Below are 14,582 nucleotides of genomic sequence, written 5' to 3' on the forward strand. Positions count from 1 at the left end.
GTATATCACATCCACCGCTTCACCCTTATCCACAAGGCTCGTTATCCTATCAAAGAAAGCTATCAGATTAGTTTGACATGATTTGTTCTTCACAAATCCATGCTGGCTGTTCCCTATCACCTTACCACCTTCCAAGTGTTTGCAGATGATTTCCTTAATTACTTGCTCCATTATCTTCCCTGGCACAGAAGTTAAACTAACTGGTCTGTAGTTTCCTGGGTTGTTTTTATTTCCCTTTTTATAGATGGGCACTATATTTGCCCTTTTCCAGTCTTCTGGAATCTCTCCCGTCTCCCATGACTTTCCAAAGATAATAGCTAGAGGCTCAGATACCTCCTCTATTAGCTCCTTGAGTATTCATTCAAGTTACATCCAGTAAGCCAAATCAAGTATTTTTCTAGAAAAGAATACAAGCAGAAGGGAAGGAAAACTGAGTCAGAAAATTTAATGGAACTATACTCAGAAATCAATAGAAAAAAGAAAATGAGGAGGAGCTGGAAAGGAATTTTTTTCTGTGATATTTTTTTAAAAAATCATAACAACACATATAAAATAGATTTTTTCTTCTTTTTGAGTACACAGAAACATTGCTCAAGACAAAATATAAAAATAAATGTAACCTTTTATCGTCTTTTAATCAGCATCCTTAGCTTTGAAAAGTTGGATCTCTAGCACCACCTTCTGGCTATTATATGTTCATTTTCTGCATAGACTGTGCTTTTCCATTATAATTTTGTTCCAAACTATACTTTCCACAAACTGGTTAAATTAATATCTACAATAAAGAAAGGGTTGCTAATTATTAACTGAAGTCACAGTAGAGCCACATCCAAAAACCAGTACCGTTGTATAAATGTCTGTTTCATATAACTTTGCATTTAATTTCTAATGTAAACGTAATTTATAGCAATTTTTTTAAATGACTGTATTTAAAAAAAGTTCCATGTTGGAGTTAAAGGTTGCTGGGGCCATACAAGCATCTCCAGCCTTTAATTGTTTATGTTGTAATTAGATTTCTTAAATGGAATAATTTAATGGAATTTCTTAAATGGAAAGTAATTATTCGTCTTTTCTTCTTTGAGTGACTGTGCATGTGTATTCCACTTCTGGTGTGCATGCTCCCTAAATTCTTTTGGCCAGAGAAGTGTCCATTGAGGCCAATCCTGTGCCCTAGGTGCCATTGTATCTCCCCCTTCCATCGGAAGGCATAAAGGGCAAAGCAGGCTAAAACAAAGTCCCAGGGGCTCAAAACTTGTCCCTCCTGTGATGCAGCTATTTCATGTAAGGCACATGCCTGATAAATGCTCAATGTGTCATTCCTTCTCCAGGAGGACACAAAAGATAGGAGCGCTCCATGAGAGCCTCCTCAGAACCAGAGAAAACACTCCAGCGAGGGCTGAACAGGTTAACCAGGTTTCCACAGTTAGTGCTCCTGGAAGTGGCAGCTCAGATCCAAGACTCCAAGGCTCACAGTTCATCAAAAAGTTCAGACCCTTCAACAATCAGAGCAGTAGGGAAGCTAAGTCCTCCTCTACTCAGTTATCTGAAAGGGGTAGGAACGAATGTTATTTCCACAGCGAGTGCAGGCCGAGGTTACCCTTAATGGAACCTATTAAAATGGGGCATAAATCTCCTCACTACTCAGTCAAAAGGTCTAAATTGAGTCCCTCCGTCACCTTGGCAAAAACCCATCACTGAGCACACTTGGTAGCCTTTGAGACAATGTTCCGCACTTCACTGATCCCAATCTCTTGGTACTGACATCACCTCACACAGTGCTGATGACACGTGCTCCTCAACTCCAGTGCCGAACCCATTGATTCTCCCAGCATCAACGTTCCTGGCACCCACGTTATTTTCAGGACTAAATGATCTTGCGGTGATTGCTCAATCTGAGTTACTGTGACTCTCCTCAGCTCTTAGTGCCCTGTATCATTACTGTTACAGTATCAGCCAGCTCTTCAGCTCCGGTGGTGGGGAAAGAAAGACATGGCAGTCTCTTTTCCTGTAGAAGCAGGGGAAAGGAAGATAGAACCAAGTGAAAGAGGGGAGCTACTCCTTCCCATTTCTACATTCCATGGACAAAAGTCCTGAACCTTCCCCCTCTCCCACACAGAATTAAGCCCTGATGGGCTGCTGAAATAAGGGGGCATTATTGCTGCAGAATTTTCTCTTTTATAGTTCTTTTCTTGTTAGCTGCTAAACTCATTTAACTCCCATGAAACCGTGTTTTCTGTTTATAGTTCCTCATAATTTTTCACTAACAGCCTCAGGAAGTGGCAACTTCTGAAAGTAAAGAATAACAGAAGGAAAGAAAGAAAACTCGTGTTAGTGACTGGAAATTAAAAATGTGGTGATAAGCTGTTAAAAAAGTCTAAATTCTCTTGGTCTTCGGACATGCATTTCCAAATTTTTAATTCTGTACTTTTTAGAAATGTACAAAATGTCATTGCTTTCCTATTTCCCAGACTCTTATTGTGGCTTGGATCCGAGCAAATCTGAGTGTTTACATTTCTCGAGAACTCTGGGATGAGCTGCTCAGCGTACTGTCTTCCCTTACTGACTGGGAGGAGCTGATAACTGAATGGGCCAACATCATGGATTCTCTAACGGCAGTGTTAGCAAGAATGGTGTATGGAGTTGAAATGACAAACTTACCACTGGATAAACTAAGTGAGCAAAAGGAAAAAAAACAAAGAGGCAAAGGTAAAGTCTCTCTTCTTTAGTGTATTTTATGTTAAATAAGTTAAGATACTCAAACTTAGTTGGACTATATTAGATTTTTCAAGTGTAACTTAAACATTATGGTTCTTTACACATTGTAAAGATTCATTTGAAAAAATGCACTCCATTTTACTTAGTATTATTTCATGCAAAAATATTGAGCATTTGCATTAGTAAGATACTTATACTGATCTGTTTTTATAAAAACTTTTTAAACATGTGGATGGGTGTTTAGGGGCTTAACACCAGTCTCTGCTGCAGTAGTAGGAATGGAGCATGGCTGCTTGTGCTGGAATCTGTGCATAGCCACCGACACTAGAAATCCTTTTCAATATAGTTTAATTTTATTGCATTTTATTTTAATAAACCTGTTTAAGTAAGAGACTGGGGGTCAGTGGAGGATTTTGTGTGCAGTCTTGTGAATCTTCACACTGCTTTCGTAGCAATTTACAATAATTAACTAATTGAACCATCTTAGTGAACATGGTTAGAGCTCTGTGAGGTAGATAAATGTAATTCCTATTTTACAGGTGGGAAAACTAAGGTAAAAAGACCCAAGGTGAGACCCTTTCCATGCACCAACCCTCTTATGCTGGGTAAAAGGGCCAGAACAGCATAGAGGGCCTATAGGCCTATAACTTGCCAGGGGACTATTCACTGGGCACAGGCACTATGGAAGATAGCCTTAAGGCTGTCCTGCAAGGACTTTCTCACAAACCAGGGGTCAGGGCTGACACCAGGAGGAGCATGTTTTAGGGGGGCAGGAATACAGTGCTGCAGTGATAAAGCCCATAGGGTAATCCCAGGAGGTTGTCATAATTTAGGTAGACCCCTAGATTTGTCTAAATTACATCAGAGGCCTCTCTAGCTCCTGAAGCAACTTAGGATCAGGAGAGTGCAAAGGTGACTTAGTCATCTTAGCATCTCCTCCTTCTGGGCTGCAAGGTCTTTATTGTGTCTTAGAGGTACAGCACGGAATTTCATTCCTAAGATTTGCCCAAGACAATAAAGAGAGTTAATATTAGAACCAGGATTAAAGCACAGGAATCCCTTACTCTCACTTCTGTGTTTAGTCTGCTTTACAAGGTTGCTGCTTCTAACTCCACTGAAATGTCCCCAGGTGTGGGCAGAGGCCTCACTGGTAGCTCAGCAGATGAGCCAGTTCAACTGCAGGCAGTTAGCCAGGGAGAAGCTTGCATTGACCGTACACGCTTAATGACAGTACTGCCCACCCCTTACCTCAAGCCTTTATTGGTTCTGGGGCCTCCCTCAAAAATCAGAGGTCCAATTTCACAACTCCCAAAGGCCAGCCCTGGGTGATGACCATGAATAATCTGAGATTCAGAAAAGTAACTAGCAAGCTTTTAGGTCTAGTGATGAGTTTACAGTTTTCTCTGCCACCTCCATAAAAGGAATAGGGTTTAGAAGCCTATAGACCAAGTTTATTAAAAAAAATACGTGTCTAAAGTTAGACATCTAAATAAGTGGCGTGATTTTCAAAAATGCCAGGCACCCACTGAAATCAGTGGGAGGTACAGGTTCTGAACTTTAGCCCCCTTATTTTTAAATTTGGTCATAGATTAATCTTAACACTTAGACATTCTGAAAATCAGGGAATTGGATGGGGGAGCAAGGTGGACTGTCAATGCCAGTGACTTGATTCTTGAATTTAAATTAAGGAACGCGCAGTACAATGCGGTGTTATTGTAGAAACCTATTTTGACTCTTGATTAAGTCCTGCACTTTGAGTTCTGGCCAAGTGACAAATTACTGTACGTGAAAATAAATCAATTTAATGGCTCAACTTTCAGTACATCATTCTGTGCCGATGACACTATCTATAACTATGTTATTTGAGAAAATGAATAGAAAGAAGAAACAATGGGAGGAATTGTACCACATGAGCTTTGTGGTACAACTTCTCCACAGTTGACATCTCTTAAATTATTTTGAATAATATTTTTCTGCCAAAAATAATAGGTTTAAAACGTGTCCCATTTTAGTTCCTTTTTGTAGAAACACTTAACTCTATGTAGTAAGCATAGTATTAATTGTAAATGTTCTAGATTGATTTTGCTTTTGCTTTCTTTATCTAAAAGGTGGCATCTCAGATCCTCAAAAGGCAACTACAGTGGGACGATCATTTTCATTAAGCTGGAGAAGTCATCCTGAAGTTGTGGAACCAATGAGATTCAGGAGTGCTACTACCTCTGGAGCACCAGGAGTCGAGAAAGCAAGAAACATAGTCCGACAAAGAGCAACAGGTTAGGCACTGGCTACTTTACATCTTAATTATAAATTGAAAGATCAACATTTATAGAACTGAAATTATTTAAAAGCTACTCTCGTGACTTTTAATTAGGAACAAATGTTTGCAAATTTGTCTCTAAATCTTTTTCTTCACTTTTCTTATACCTTGAAAGAGAGGTCAATTTTATTTACTTCAGGATCCTTTTAGTCAAACATACTATGATTATAGAAAATAGGAAAGATTTATTGATTACTGAGGTAGGACACAATGATTTAATATTTTGTTGAGTATTTTTTTAATGGGCTAGATAATAAAGAATGATTGGCTAAGTATTGTGAATTATATAGATATACTATACTAATGTATTTATTCAAGATGGGACTTTTTAGCCAGCATGACTACCTTTCAGACATTTAGAATAACTTTTTATAAAAGCAATAATTCATGTCGTCACAGGCCACTTTTCCCTGGAAAAGTCAGCATTCACTAGTGAATCAAGACACGTTGGCTTCATTCCTTAAAACTTTGCTCAGACTTTCAAGCATTCAAGTGCTGGTACAAATAACCAAATTATCATGTCCTTCTGATGTTTACATATATTCTGTGCAAAATAATCCTGTTAGTGTGGTATTAAGATATTGTATTTTCTGGCTTTAAAATTGTATGTGTTCACAATAATCTTTGCTGCTTTTACCAGATCTGAATTGTAAAACACCCTTGGATTTTTTTGGTGAACGATTGTGTATGAAAATATTTTAGTGTATTCATTATGAATAGGTTATTTTATGTATATACTAAATTCTGGACTACACGACTTAGTATTTGGTAAATATTATATGGAGGTGTAGAAATACTTTAAAGTTTCATTAAACAGTTATAGTACCTGTAAATTAAGCAAGTAAAACAAGAAAATTAATGAGTGGTTTACAGACTATTAGGAAATATATAATACCTACTATTGGGGAATTCTCTTACTACAATCAATTAAAAAGTGCTGCAAAACTAAGCCATTTTCATAAAATAGTGTATTTGTATAACTGTAAAAATATCAAACAGTTAATAAATAGTTATGGAGTAGTCTATCATTTTTACAACCTAAGAAAAATCTCTTATTTTAATAATTCTAAAATGTCATCTTTTTATGAAAATATTTTTAAATTATCATTCTTTGTATTTAGTCGTACTTAACATCCATACCTATATCCCTTTGTATACTTTATTACATCTTACACTTTCTCAATATAGAAACCTTTTTAAAATTTGTTTTGTATTTTCTGTAAAGTGAAATATACATCTGTAGCACAAGTTTTCAAAAATGGGTACCCAAATTAAGCTCTTAAATCCATATTTTAGGTGCCTGAATAGGTTACCTGATTTTCAGCAGTGCTGAGTTCCCAGCATTTTTGAAAATAAGGCCAAGTAAATATGTATGGTAGCTCAATACGTATATACAGTAGCTCGGTGTTCTCCCATATTCTTTTTCTCTGTTTCTTCTATAAAGAAAGAGAAAATGAGAAAAATAAGAGGAGAGTGAGGGCAGGTCAGGGAGTGAGGATGATGGAAGAGTCTCCCTGAGTCCCCAGATGCAGAAGAGAATACACGGTTTTCAAACATTCCAGATAATAGATTGTCTTTCTCTGATTTGATGGTCACAAGTGCCGCTCATTCCAGTTCAATGGGCCATCAAGCAGCAGCCACAGCAGATGTTCATTACTGCTTTTGAGTAAGGGATATTCCACTGCACAGCATCTCTCCTCATTCATAACAAATGGGTATCTCATTGTTGAATTTGGAGACAGTCCAATATTGTTGCTGGAGGCTCCAGGACTAGGCTCTGTCCTCCAGGTCAGATCACCAGAAATTCAGTCTCTCATAATAGAAACAAGTTGATGGTTCAATTTCTCCTAACCACTTTGTTATAACTTCAATTTCTTCTTCAAGTAGTGTCCCTATTAGTGCTCCATTCCAGGTGCGCATGCGCCTCTCGAGCCCTTGATTGGCGATTTCTAGCTAGTTGTGCCTGTTCATCCCATGCATGTGCCCTATGCCTCCTCGTGGCAGACTGAGAGCAACCCTCAGTTCTTTCTCTACAGCCTCGGCCTGAGAGACAACACTAGTGTGTCTGCCTAGAGCATACTTGGCCTTTCTCTTTACTTTTTCTATTAAAGTTAGTTTAATGTCGTTGTTAGTGTTAGTATATTTAGTTTAGGTGAGAGGACTGTTTTCTCTCTTCCTCAGGGAGACTTGTCTTCTCTTAGGGGGTGTGCCTAGTTTGCCAGGCTTCAAATGTTGTCTCTCCTGCTGGGAGGCTATGCCAGTGAGCGATGGAGACTCCAAGTGGCTCTGTTGTCTGGAAGAGTCCCATATCTCCCAGAAGTGCTCCTTTTGATTAGTCCTTAAGTCCAGGGCTAGGAAGAACAGTGAGATAAGGCTCAGACTTGTTGGCAATGGAGCGTTTCCTGAATTGCCCTCTGAGCCAGGTCAAGAGATCACATGCAGATTTTAGCAGCTTACCTTACAGGCATCCATGACTACAAATGGGAGCTGGACCCGCAGGTCCTCCAGGACATATTCTGAGATGGGGACAGCCAGAGATTGATCTATATGCCAACTCCGAGAACAGGAAGTATTCTCTCTTCTGTTTAAGTGGAGGTCTGGGTCCTTGCTCCCTGGGGACACCCTCCTTGTTCCATGGAAGAGGAGTCTGTTCTATGCCTTTTCTCTGATGCCCCTAATTCCAAGGTTGATGAACAGGATCAGGCAGTCCAAGGCCAGAGTTATTTTCATAGTACCTACCTGACTGAGACTACCTTGGTACCATTACCTGCTTTAGCTCCAACTACAACCACTGATCAAGCTCCCGACAGTTCCCCATCTCCTGTCTCAGGATGTGGGTCACGCGATTCAGCCCAACCTGGTGGTTCTACATCTCAGAGCCTGACTCCTGAAGGTTCTCATAAATAGAGATTTCCTGCTCCAGAGCGGTGCAGCAGCTGTTATTCCACAGCATGACATCTGCCTTCACTGTTTACCTGCAGAAACAGAAGAGATTTGTCCACTGGTGCGGTTGCTACCTCTGGTCTGAGTTGGTTCCCCTTTCCTTCATCATGGATTACGTGCTGGATCTGAAGACATCCAGATTATTCATCAGCTCAGTCAAGGTTCACCTGGCTGCCGTACCAGCCTTCCATCCCCCGATGGAGGGATTCTCCATTTTTGCTCACCCAGTATCATCCAGATTTATTAAGGGTCTGCATAGTCTCTTCCGCCACAATAGAGATATGTACAGTTGCTACCTGATCTTCAATCCATATATTTTCAGAGCATTAGACCCCACTCCATGCCATCAAATACGATGTGGCACTCGGCTCTGTGATACTATCTTCAGTTCTAGGTCCTGTTCCAAAGGACACCCCCCCCCCCCCCCGCCTCCCTCAAGCCCCGCGGGGGATATTGCTCAGAAGTCACAGAGCCACTACTCAAAGAAAAAACGGAAATGTTACTCAACCTGTGCAGTAACTGTAGTTCTTTGAGGTGTGTGGGTTCTTCATTACCTGCCCTCCTTTCTCTGTGCTTCAGTCATTCTTTAGATGATGACAGAGTAGAAAAAGACCTGAGTGTAGTTCGCCCATGCACCCCTATCTAAGCTTGGTGTCTGCCACAAGGAGGGACAGAGTGAGAGTGTGTGCTGAACAGGGACTGCTAGCTAGAAATCTCCAACTGGGGGCTCAGGAGGCACATGCACACCTAGAGTGCAGTGCACACAGAGGGACACATCTTGAAAAAATCCAGTTACTGCACAGGTGAGTAACATTTCCTTTTATTCATTTTTATGCGATGGTGACTTCATTTCAGCTTCTAATTGTGCTCTTCCTCTCCTCAGCTGAGGAGTCATTGGAGCATTGAGGCTGTAATCTTTTGATTCCTTCAGTACTGCACCCATCTCCCTCTGCCCCCCCCCCAAGTCATTGAGCAAAGTTCAAGAGCTTTTCAGGAACAAAGACTGCTTTAGCCAAATTCAAGTTATTGGCCTCGATAAAGGGGTAACTAGGTGAAAATTAATGGCCTGTGATACACAGGAGGTCAGACTAGATGATCTAATGGTCCCTTCTGGCATTAAACTCTGAGACACTGTCAGTGAAAACACACACGACTCTCCCAGGAGTGGAAGCCAGTTAGTGGTTTGCCGGGAACTCAATAATAAAAATTTAAAAAATCTTTGCCTTCAAGAATGGTAGATACTGTACAGGGTAAGGAAAGACTATTTGGTGGCAAGCAAATGGTTTGTTTTCTAAGGATGTGAATCTTGCTTTGAGTGTGAGATGTCTGAGGTTCACATTCTGATTGAATTCTTGCAGCCATGTGCAAAATATTTTTTCTTGGCTAACCCTACTTCAGTTTTATAAGGGGGGAAGTGTGGTGGAATGTACCCCTGGATTCACACCCTGCACCTGATGTAATATTCTTTGTACAGGGCATGCCTTGTGACGTATCTTTTGAAAATTCATAACTTGCTGATCAGTAATATCATAGTAAAATGCAGGTAACAACATTATATGTAAATTTATTAACATAATCTGAAATCATGGCTGAAATGCATTTCCCAGATAAGTTTCAGGAGTAGCTAAAACAGTTTCTCAAAGACAAAAGGTAAGCTGATGTCCCATCCAGGTGTCAACAAAGCTGATGGGCCTCCACCTATCAAGTGGCCATTCTGTGGCAAGGAAGGGGACAGGGACAAAGAGATCTGCATCTTAGCAAAGAAACAGCATGAGGTCTCCTTCCTCCACCAGATTCCCTGTCTCTTGGTTCTCAGCTGGAAAAGCTTTTCAAAGAGGGACTGACACTATAAAAAGAAGGGGTAAATATCCCAAGACACCTCTCCCTCCCTCCCTTTCCACCTCACTCTTTGCACCTTAGAAGACAAAAGAAGCAGCTGTTGGTCTATGGGGGAGTAGTCCTGACCTGAAATATTTAGTCAGTAATGCTGCTGGAGACACGTGAGCAACTTTGTTTTAAATCTAATATAGTTTAAGTTAGGCACTAGAAAGCATTTTATCTTTATTTTTTTGTGACCATATCTGACTCTAATGTCTCATTACTTGTACTCAATTAGTTAGTACATTTGTTTTGATGTTTTATCAAGTTAATGTGACTGGGTAACTCCATGTAAGGTCCCTTAAAGGAATAATGGACTTAATATATTTGAACTGTCCAGGAGCGGGCTGGAGGTTAATGCTGCAGTGCATTATAATGGGCAGTTGAAGCCTCAATTGCCAAAACTTTAAACAAAATCATTAGTATAATTTCTACTGTTCAGCCGCACTGTAGGTTAGTTGCAAGAGCTTCATGGTGTGGGGCGAGTGTTCCTGCATGCATAGGTACTATTGTGGAGGAGGAGGGATAGTTCTGAATGTCACCACGGCATAGGCGCCAACTCCATGGGTGCTCTGGGGCTGGAGCACCCACAGGAAAAAAAATAGTGGGTGCTCACCACCCACCAGTGGCCCTGCTGATTAGCTCCTTCCCCTCCGTCCTGCTCAGGGGAGGGGCCAGAACAGAGGTGGAGTGGGAAGAGGTGGGGTAGGGCCTTGAGAGAAGGGGTGGAGGGGGGCAGGCCTGGGGCGGAGCCGGGTGGCAAGCAGCCCCCCAAAATTGACAGAGTCAGTACCTCTGCACTATGTCTGTCAGATAAGGAAAAATTCTCCTGGAATTGGATGATTTTCTAACCCAGCAGACCCAATAAGGAGTGCTGGCATAAGGTTGAGATTCTAGTGCTGAAGGTGTTCTGTGGGCAGTTTAATGTTTTTATAATTTATGTCAGGGGCACCTGGAGCCTTGAATGGATGCCCCTTTTAATTTTGTGTATAAATTTAAAAAAAAGTGGGGACAGACTTTGTACATGATTCTGAGGCACACAAGAATGTGCTGTATGACCGCTGTGATACCAGAATCTAGATGCTTTTTTTTTACCAAAGGTGAATTCCTCTTTCCATGCGTTACAGAAAATTGTCTTCCTATCTTTCTCCCCTGACCTACAACTTAGGCTATGGCATAATCTAGATGCTCCTAGAGCACTAAAAATATACTTCATGAGCATCAAATTAACAAGGAGGTCAGGCTCTTTGTCTCCTTCCACCAGAAGTGCTAAAAATGGACTTTGGACTATCAAATTATGCATCACAGAGGCATACAATGCATCATATGAACCTTTTCCTGATGAACTCAAGGTGTACTCCACAAGGTCTTTGGTGACATTATGAACAGAAAAAGGTTTTGCTTCCATTGAGGAAATCTGCAGGGCAGCAACAAGGTCCTCTGTTAACACCTTTGTTGTACGCTAGAATGTGGACATGCTATCCTCTGCAGAGGCCTCCTTCAGAAGGAACGTGTTGCATGCATTGGTCCACAAACAGCTTGCCAGTTTGATACTTAATTTCAGGGGGAAACTTTCCCTATCTCAGTCTATTTCTGTTCACTGGTTGCTCCTTCCCATACACCTCAGAATTGTGGAGTTGGTGGGGCTGCAGAATGGGAAATTTCTTAACAGATCATTTCCTTTCTGCTAGCCAAAGGACAAAATTTAATTTTTATATTTACAGTTTGTGGGCTGCTATACATAGTTTACTGGTTGGCTTTGAAGTTGTTGTTGCATGTTATAGTCTCAGAGATTGTACACAATATTGGAATGAATTGTCTGGTGGCAAGCCAGAGAAGGGGCATGGCCCGCACAGACTGTGTTACAATATTGAACTGCCTCCAGAACTGCAGAGAGGAGCCCATACATCTCCGAACTGTGAGAGACAGATAACAGAAAAGAAATTATCAGGGAAGAAATTTCCCATTCATTTAGTTTTGAGATGCACACATTGTTGGATATATTTCTCTTCTGTTTTCTAATATTCCTAAGTATTAAAGATTTGGGATAGGTTAGACTGATGGCACATCATAATTTTACAGAGTTACTGAGTAAGATTTAGTAAGATGACCTGTATGTTAATTGACAAAATGGATTTATGGTAAAATATGGTATTGTAATATTTCACAATCTTGTAAATAAAAAAAACATGCTGATTATTGCACATTTATTATGTGGCAATTTTATTCCAACACATTCAAACCTTTACTGTATGGGAATTCATTTTTATGTAGGATTTCTGAATATTTATGTTAAGGAACTGTTTCAGATGTGTGTTGCATTTATTTTGCCATGGCACTTAAATAATATCCTTAGAAAAATCCCTATATTTTATTGTTCTTCTGACATAATTATTACTTTATTTTTCCCTGGAAGCTAAGCGAAGCCAGTCTATCAGCAACTGTGTTCATCTTTATGAGGCTTTGCCAGCCACTAAAAGTGTACCTCTTCTGCTTCACACTGTGAGCTCTCTCTTACCTGGTATCTCTTACACTTCTTGCTCTCACAGACTTTCAGGTACTGTACTTAAAGCCATCTTGTATCTAAATGTTCTTTATATTTTTTAAACTGCTGTTGCTGGCTTTTTCTGTCTTTAATTATTCTAGTGCATTAGTATGGTTTACACTGCACTCTCTGTCTCTCCTTATCTTACAATTAATCAGTAACAACTTCTGTTGTTAAAGCAGCATTTTGTAGTCCTTGGGAGATATTTCCTCTTTAATCATAAGGTTCTCTCATGTTCACTATCATTTTTTTGGGCTGGTAAGTACTGATATTTAAATAATTCTAGTGATTTTTATTTTTGGGTCACTGGATCTGTACTTACTGTCAAAATGGGGCACCATTTTGAGGAAGTGAAGAACAAAACCTTTTAAAATATTTCTTTTTTGGAGTAGTTTCAGGGAAAATATTCCTAAAACTATTTGAATGATGCTTCAAAACAAATCATGCTGGAAAAATCCAGCCAGCCATGGTTTTTCGACAATAAATCCCATTCACTATCAATCTAACAATGAGGTAACACAAGTTAATGCTAATTGTAAATGTTTGCCTCTAAAGACATTTTCCTGGGGATCCTGATTTCAGAAATAAAAAAACTTTCTATCTAAATAATTTTTTGGTAATAAGAAACATAAACATACGAGGCTTAGACAGTATCATTTTCTGTTTTTGTTCAGACGTTTGGAGCCCCACAAACTATTCTATTTTATACACTTAAACATTAAGGATTTATCTTGACCTACAGTTTATTTAGGTATGTCTTCCTTTGTAACTAAATTAAAATGTATCTGAATTTAATTGCCTTCCCATTAATTATATAGACTGGCTGAGTTAGGTAATATCTTGTATTAGATGAACTTCTGTTGTTGAAAGATACAAGCTTGACCACTCCATTGAACTAAAAATAGACCCATTAAGTTAGTGCTGGAGATCTAAGCTTTATTTTAAATAAAAATGGAAATTCTCACTTTTGAGAGGTCTCAGCATGTAAAGCAACTAATAGAGTTTTATCAATGTGAAATTTAGGATATTTTCCATTAAAATTGAAGTGAATCAGGCAATTCATTTATAAACGAACACACTCAAAGGTGGGGTGGTCAACAGAGAGTGTGGAGAGGGGAATGTCTTCCTTTTTTGTTGGTCCCCACCACAATCCCCTGCTAGCCCCACGGCTCCCTTCTGCAGACTACCTTTGGTGTTCACTTCATGTAGACTTTAGGAGATGTGCAGGAGGTAGGCATGGAGAGGGGCAGCAGAACAAAGGTGCCAACAGACAAAGGTTTGAAAGGCATAGTGGAGGAGTAGGGAAGGGTAGGGGGAGTGGAGAAGAGTTGTGTTGAATTCTCAGGGATGGCCTTGAATTGTCCCTCAGTGAGTTGAAAGCTTATTGAAAGTTCAGTGTACCTTATATGCTTGTTATGTAATATTGTTTGAAGAAACCAGAGCTTGGAATCAATGGTGTAATCTGTATTTGTCTGAACAAAGATTCTGAGTAAGGTTTTCCAGGCTCCCAAGGAATTGCCCTAGCAAGAGACCAAAACATTTTTAAGAGGAGAGGAAGTGTGCATATGTGAATCATTGGATACTTGTTCTGAAGAGTCAGTTTTGATAGGATATGTTTGCTATCCCGTTGGGATATTTTCTAAGAAGGAGCTGGATGTTAGCTTAGGCATGGCAGGGAGCATTAACTAGCATCACTGCCAGGCCTGTCACTACCACCACAACCATATGCTAGGACCCATGACTTTACCATCAAACTCTTAGATCTTCTGTTTCTTGATCCTGGGAGAAATTATGACTATTCACAAAGAATCATCTCCACAATTGTGTTCTGACTAACCCCTGAGATATGTATCTAAGGTTCCTGCTGTCACTCCTTTGCTTGTGTGTTGTTTTCCCTTTTTCCCCACTTGACTCCTCATATTTCTCTCTTCTCTTTATCTGTTTGACTTCAGTCTAATGAGACTTCAGCTTAACCTGCCAGGACAAGTCAAACTATTCAATCTTTTGCTGTGTCCAGAGAGGCAAGATAAAGTGATACCATAGTTCAATTCTGGTAGTTGTTTGCCAGATCCTGAAGAGGCTAATAAGGTTGTGTGCTACTCATGTTACTTTTCCAGCAAATGAATTACAGCTGTAGACAGAGACAGATGCTGAATTTTGCTGTGTTTGCTGTCCTTTTCTTTC

General features: G+C 40.0%; 1 protein-coding gene across 5 annotated transcripts in view; it reads left to right on the forward strand.

The window, feature by feature from the left end:
- Positions 1 to 14,582, forward strand: part of RALGAPA2 (Ral GTPase activating protein catalytic subunit alpha 2) — a 275,841-nt gene that overhangs the window by 75,637 nt on the left and 185,622 nt on the right. For 4 of the 5 annotated variants that reach the window (XR_004644914.1, XM_034764036.1, XM_034764035.1 and 1 more), the window contains 3 exons: positions 2,469 to 2,706; positions 4,824 to 4,988; positions 12,270 to 12,410. Coding sequence is in view for 4 of the 5 variants with exons in the window: in XM_034764036.1 (XP_034619927.1) it covers positions 2,469 to 2,706; positions 4,824 to 4,988; positions 12,270 to 12,410 (544 nt within the window). In the remaining variant the exon portion in view is untranslated. The remainder of the gene's footprint in view (positions 1 to 2,468; positions 2,707 to 4,823; positions 4,989 to 12,269; positions 12,411 to 14,582) is intronic. The other variant, XM_034764037.1, reaches the window with a different exon arrangement.

Source organism: Trachemys scripta, chromosome 3 (assembly GCF_013100865.1).
Source record: "Trachemys scripta elegans isolate TJP31775 chromosome 3, CAS_Tse_1.0, whole genome shotgun sequence".
Lineage (NCBI taxonomy): Eukaryota > Metazoa > Chordata > Testudines > Emydidae > Trachemys > Trachemys scripta.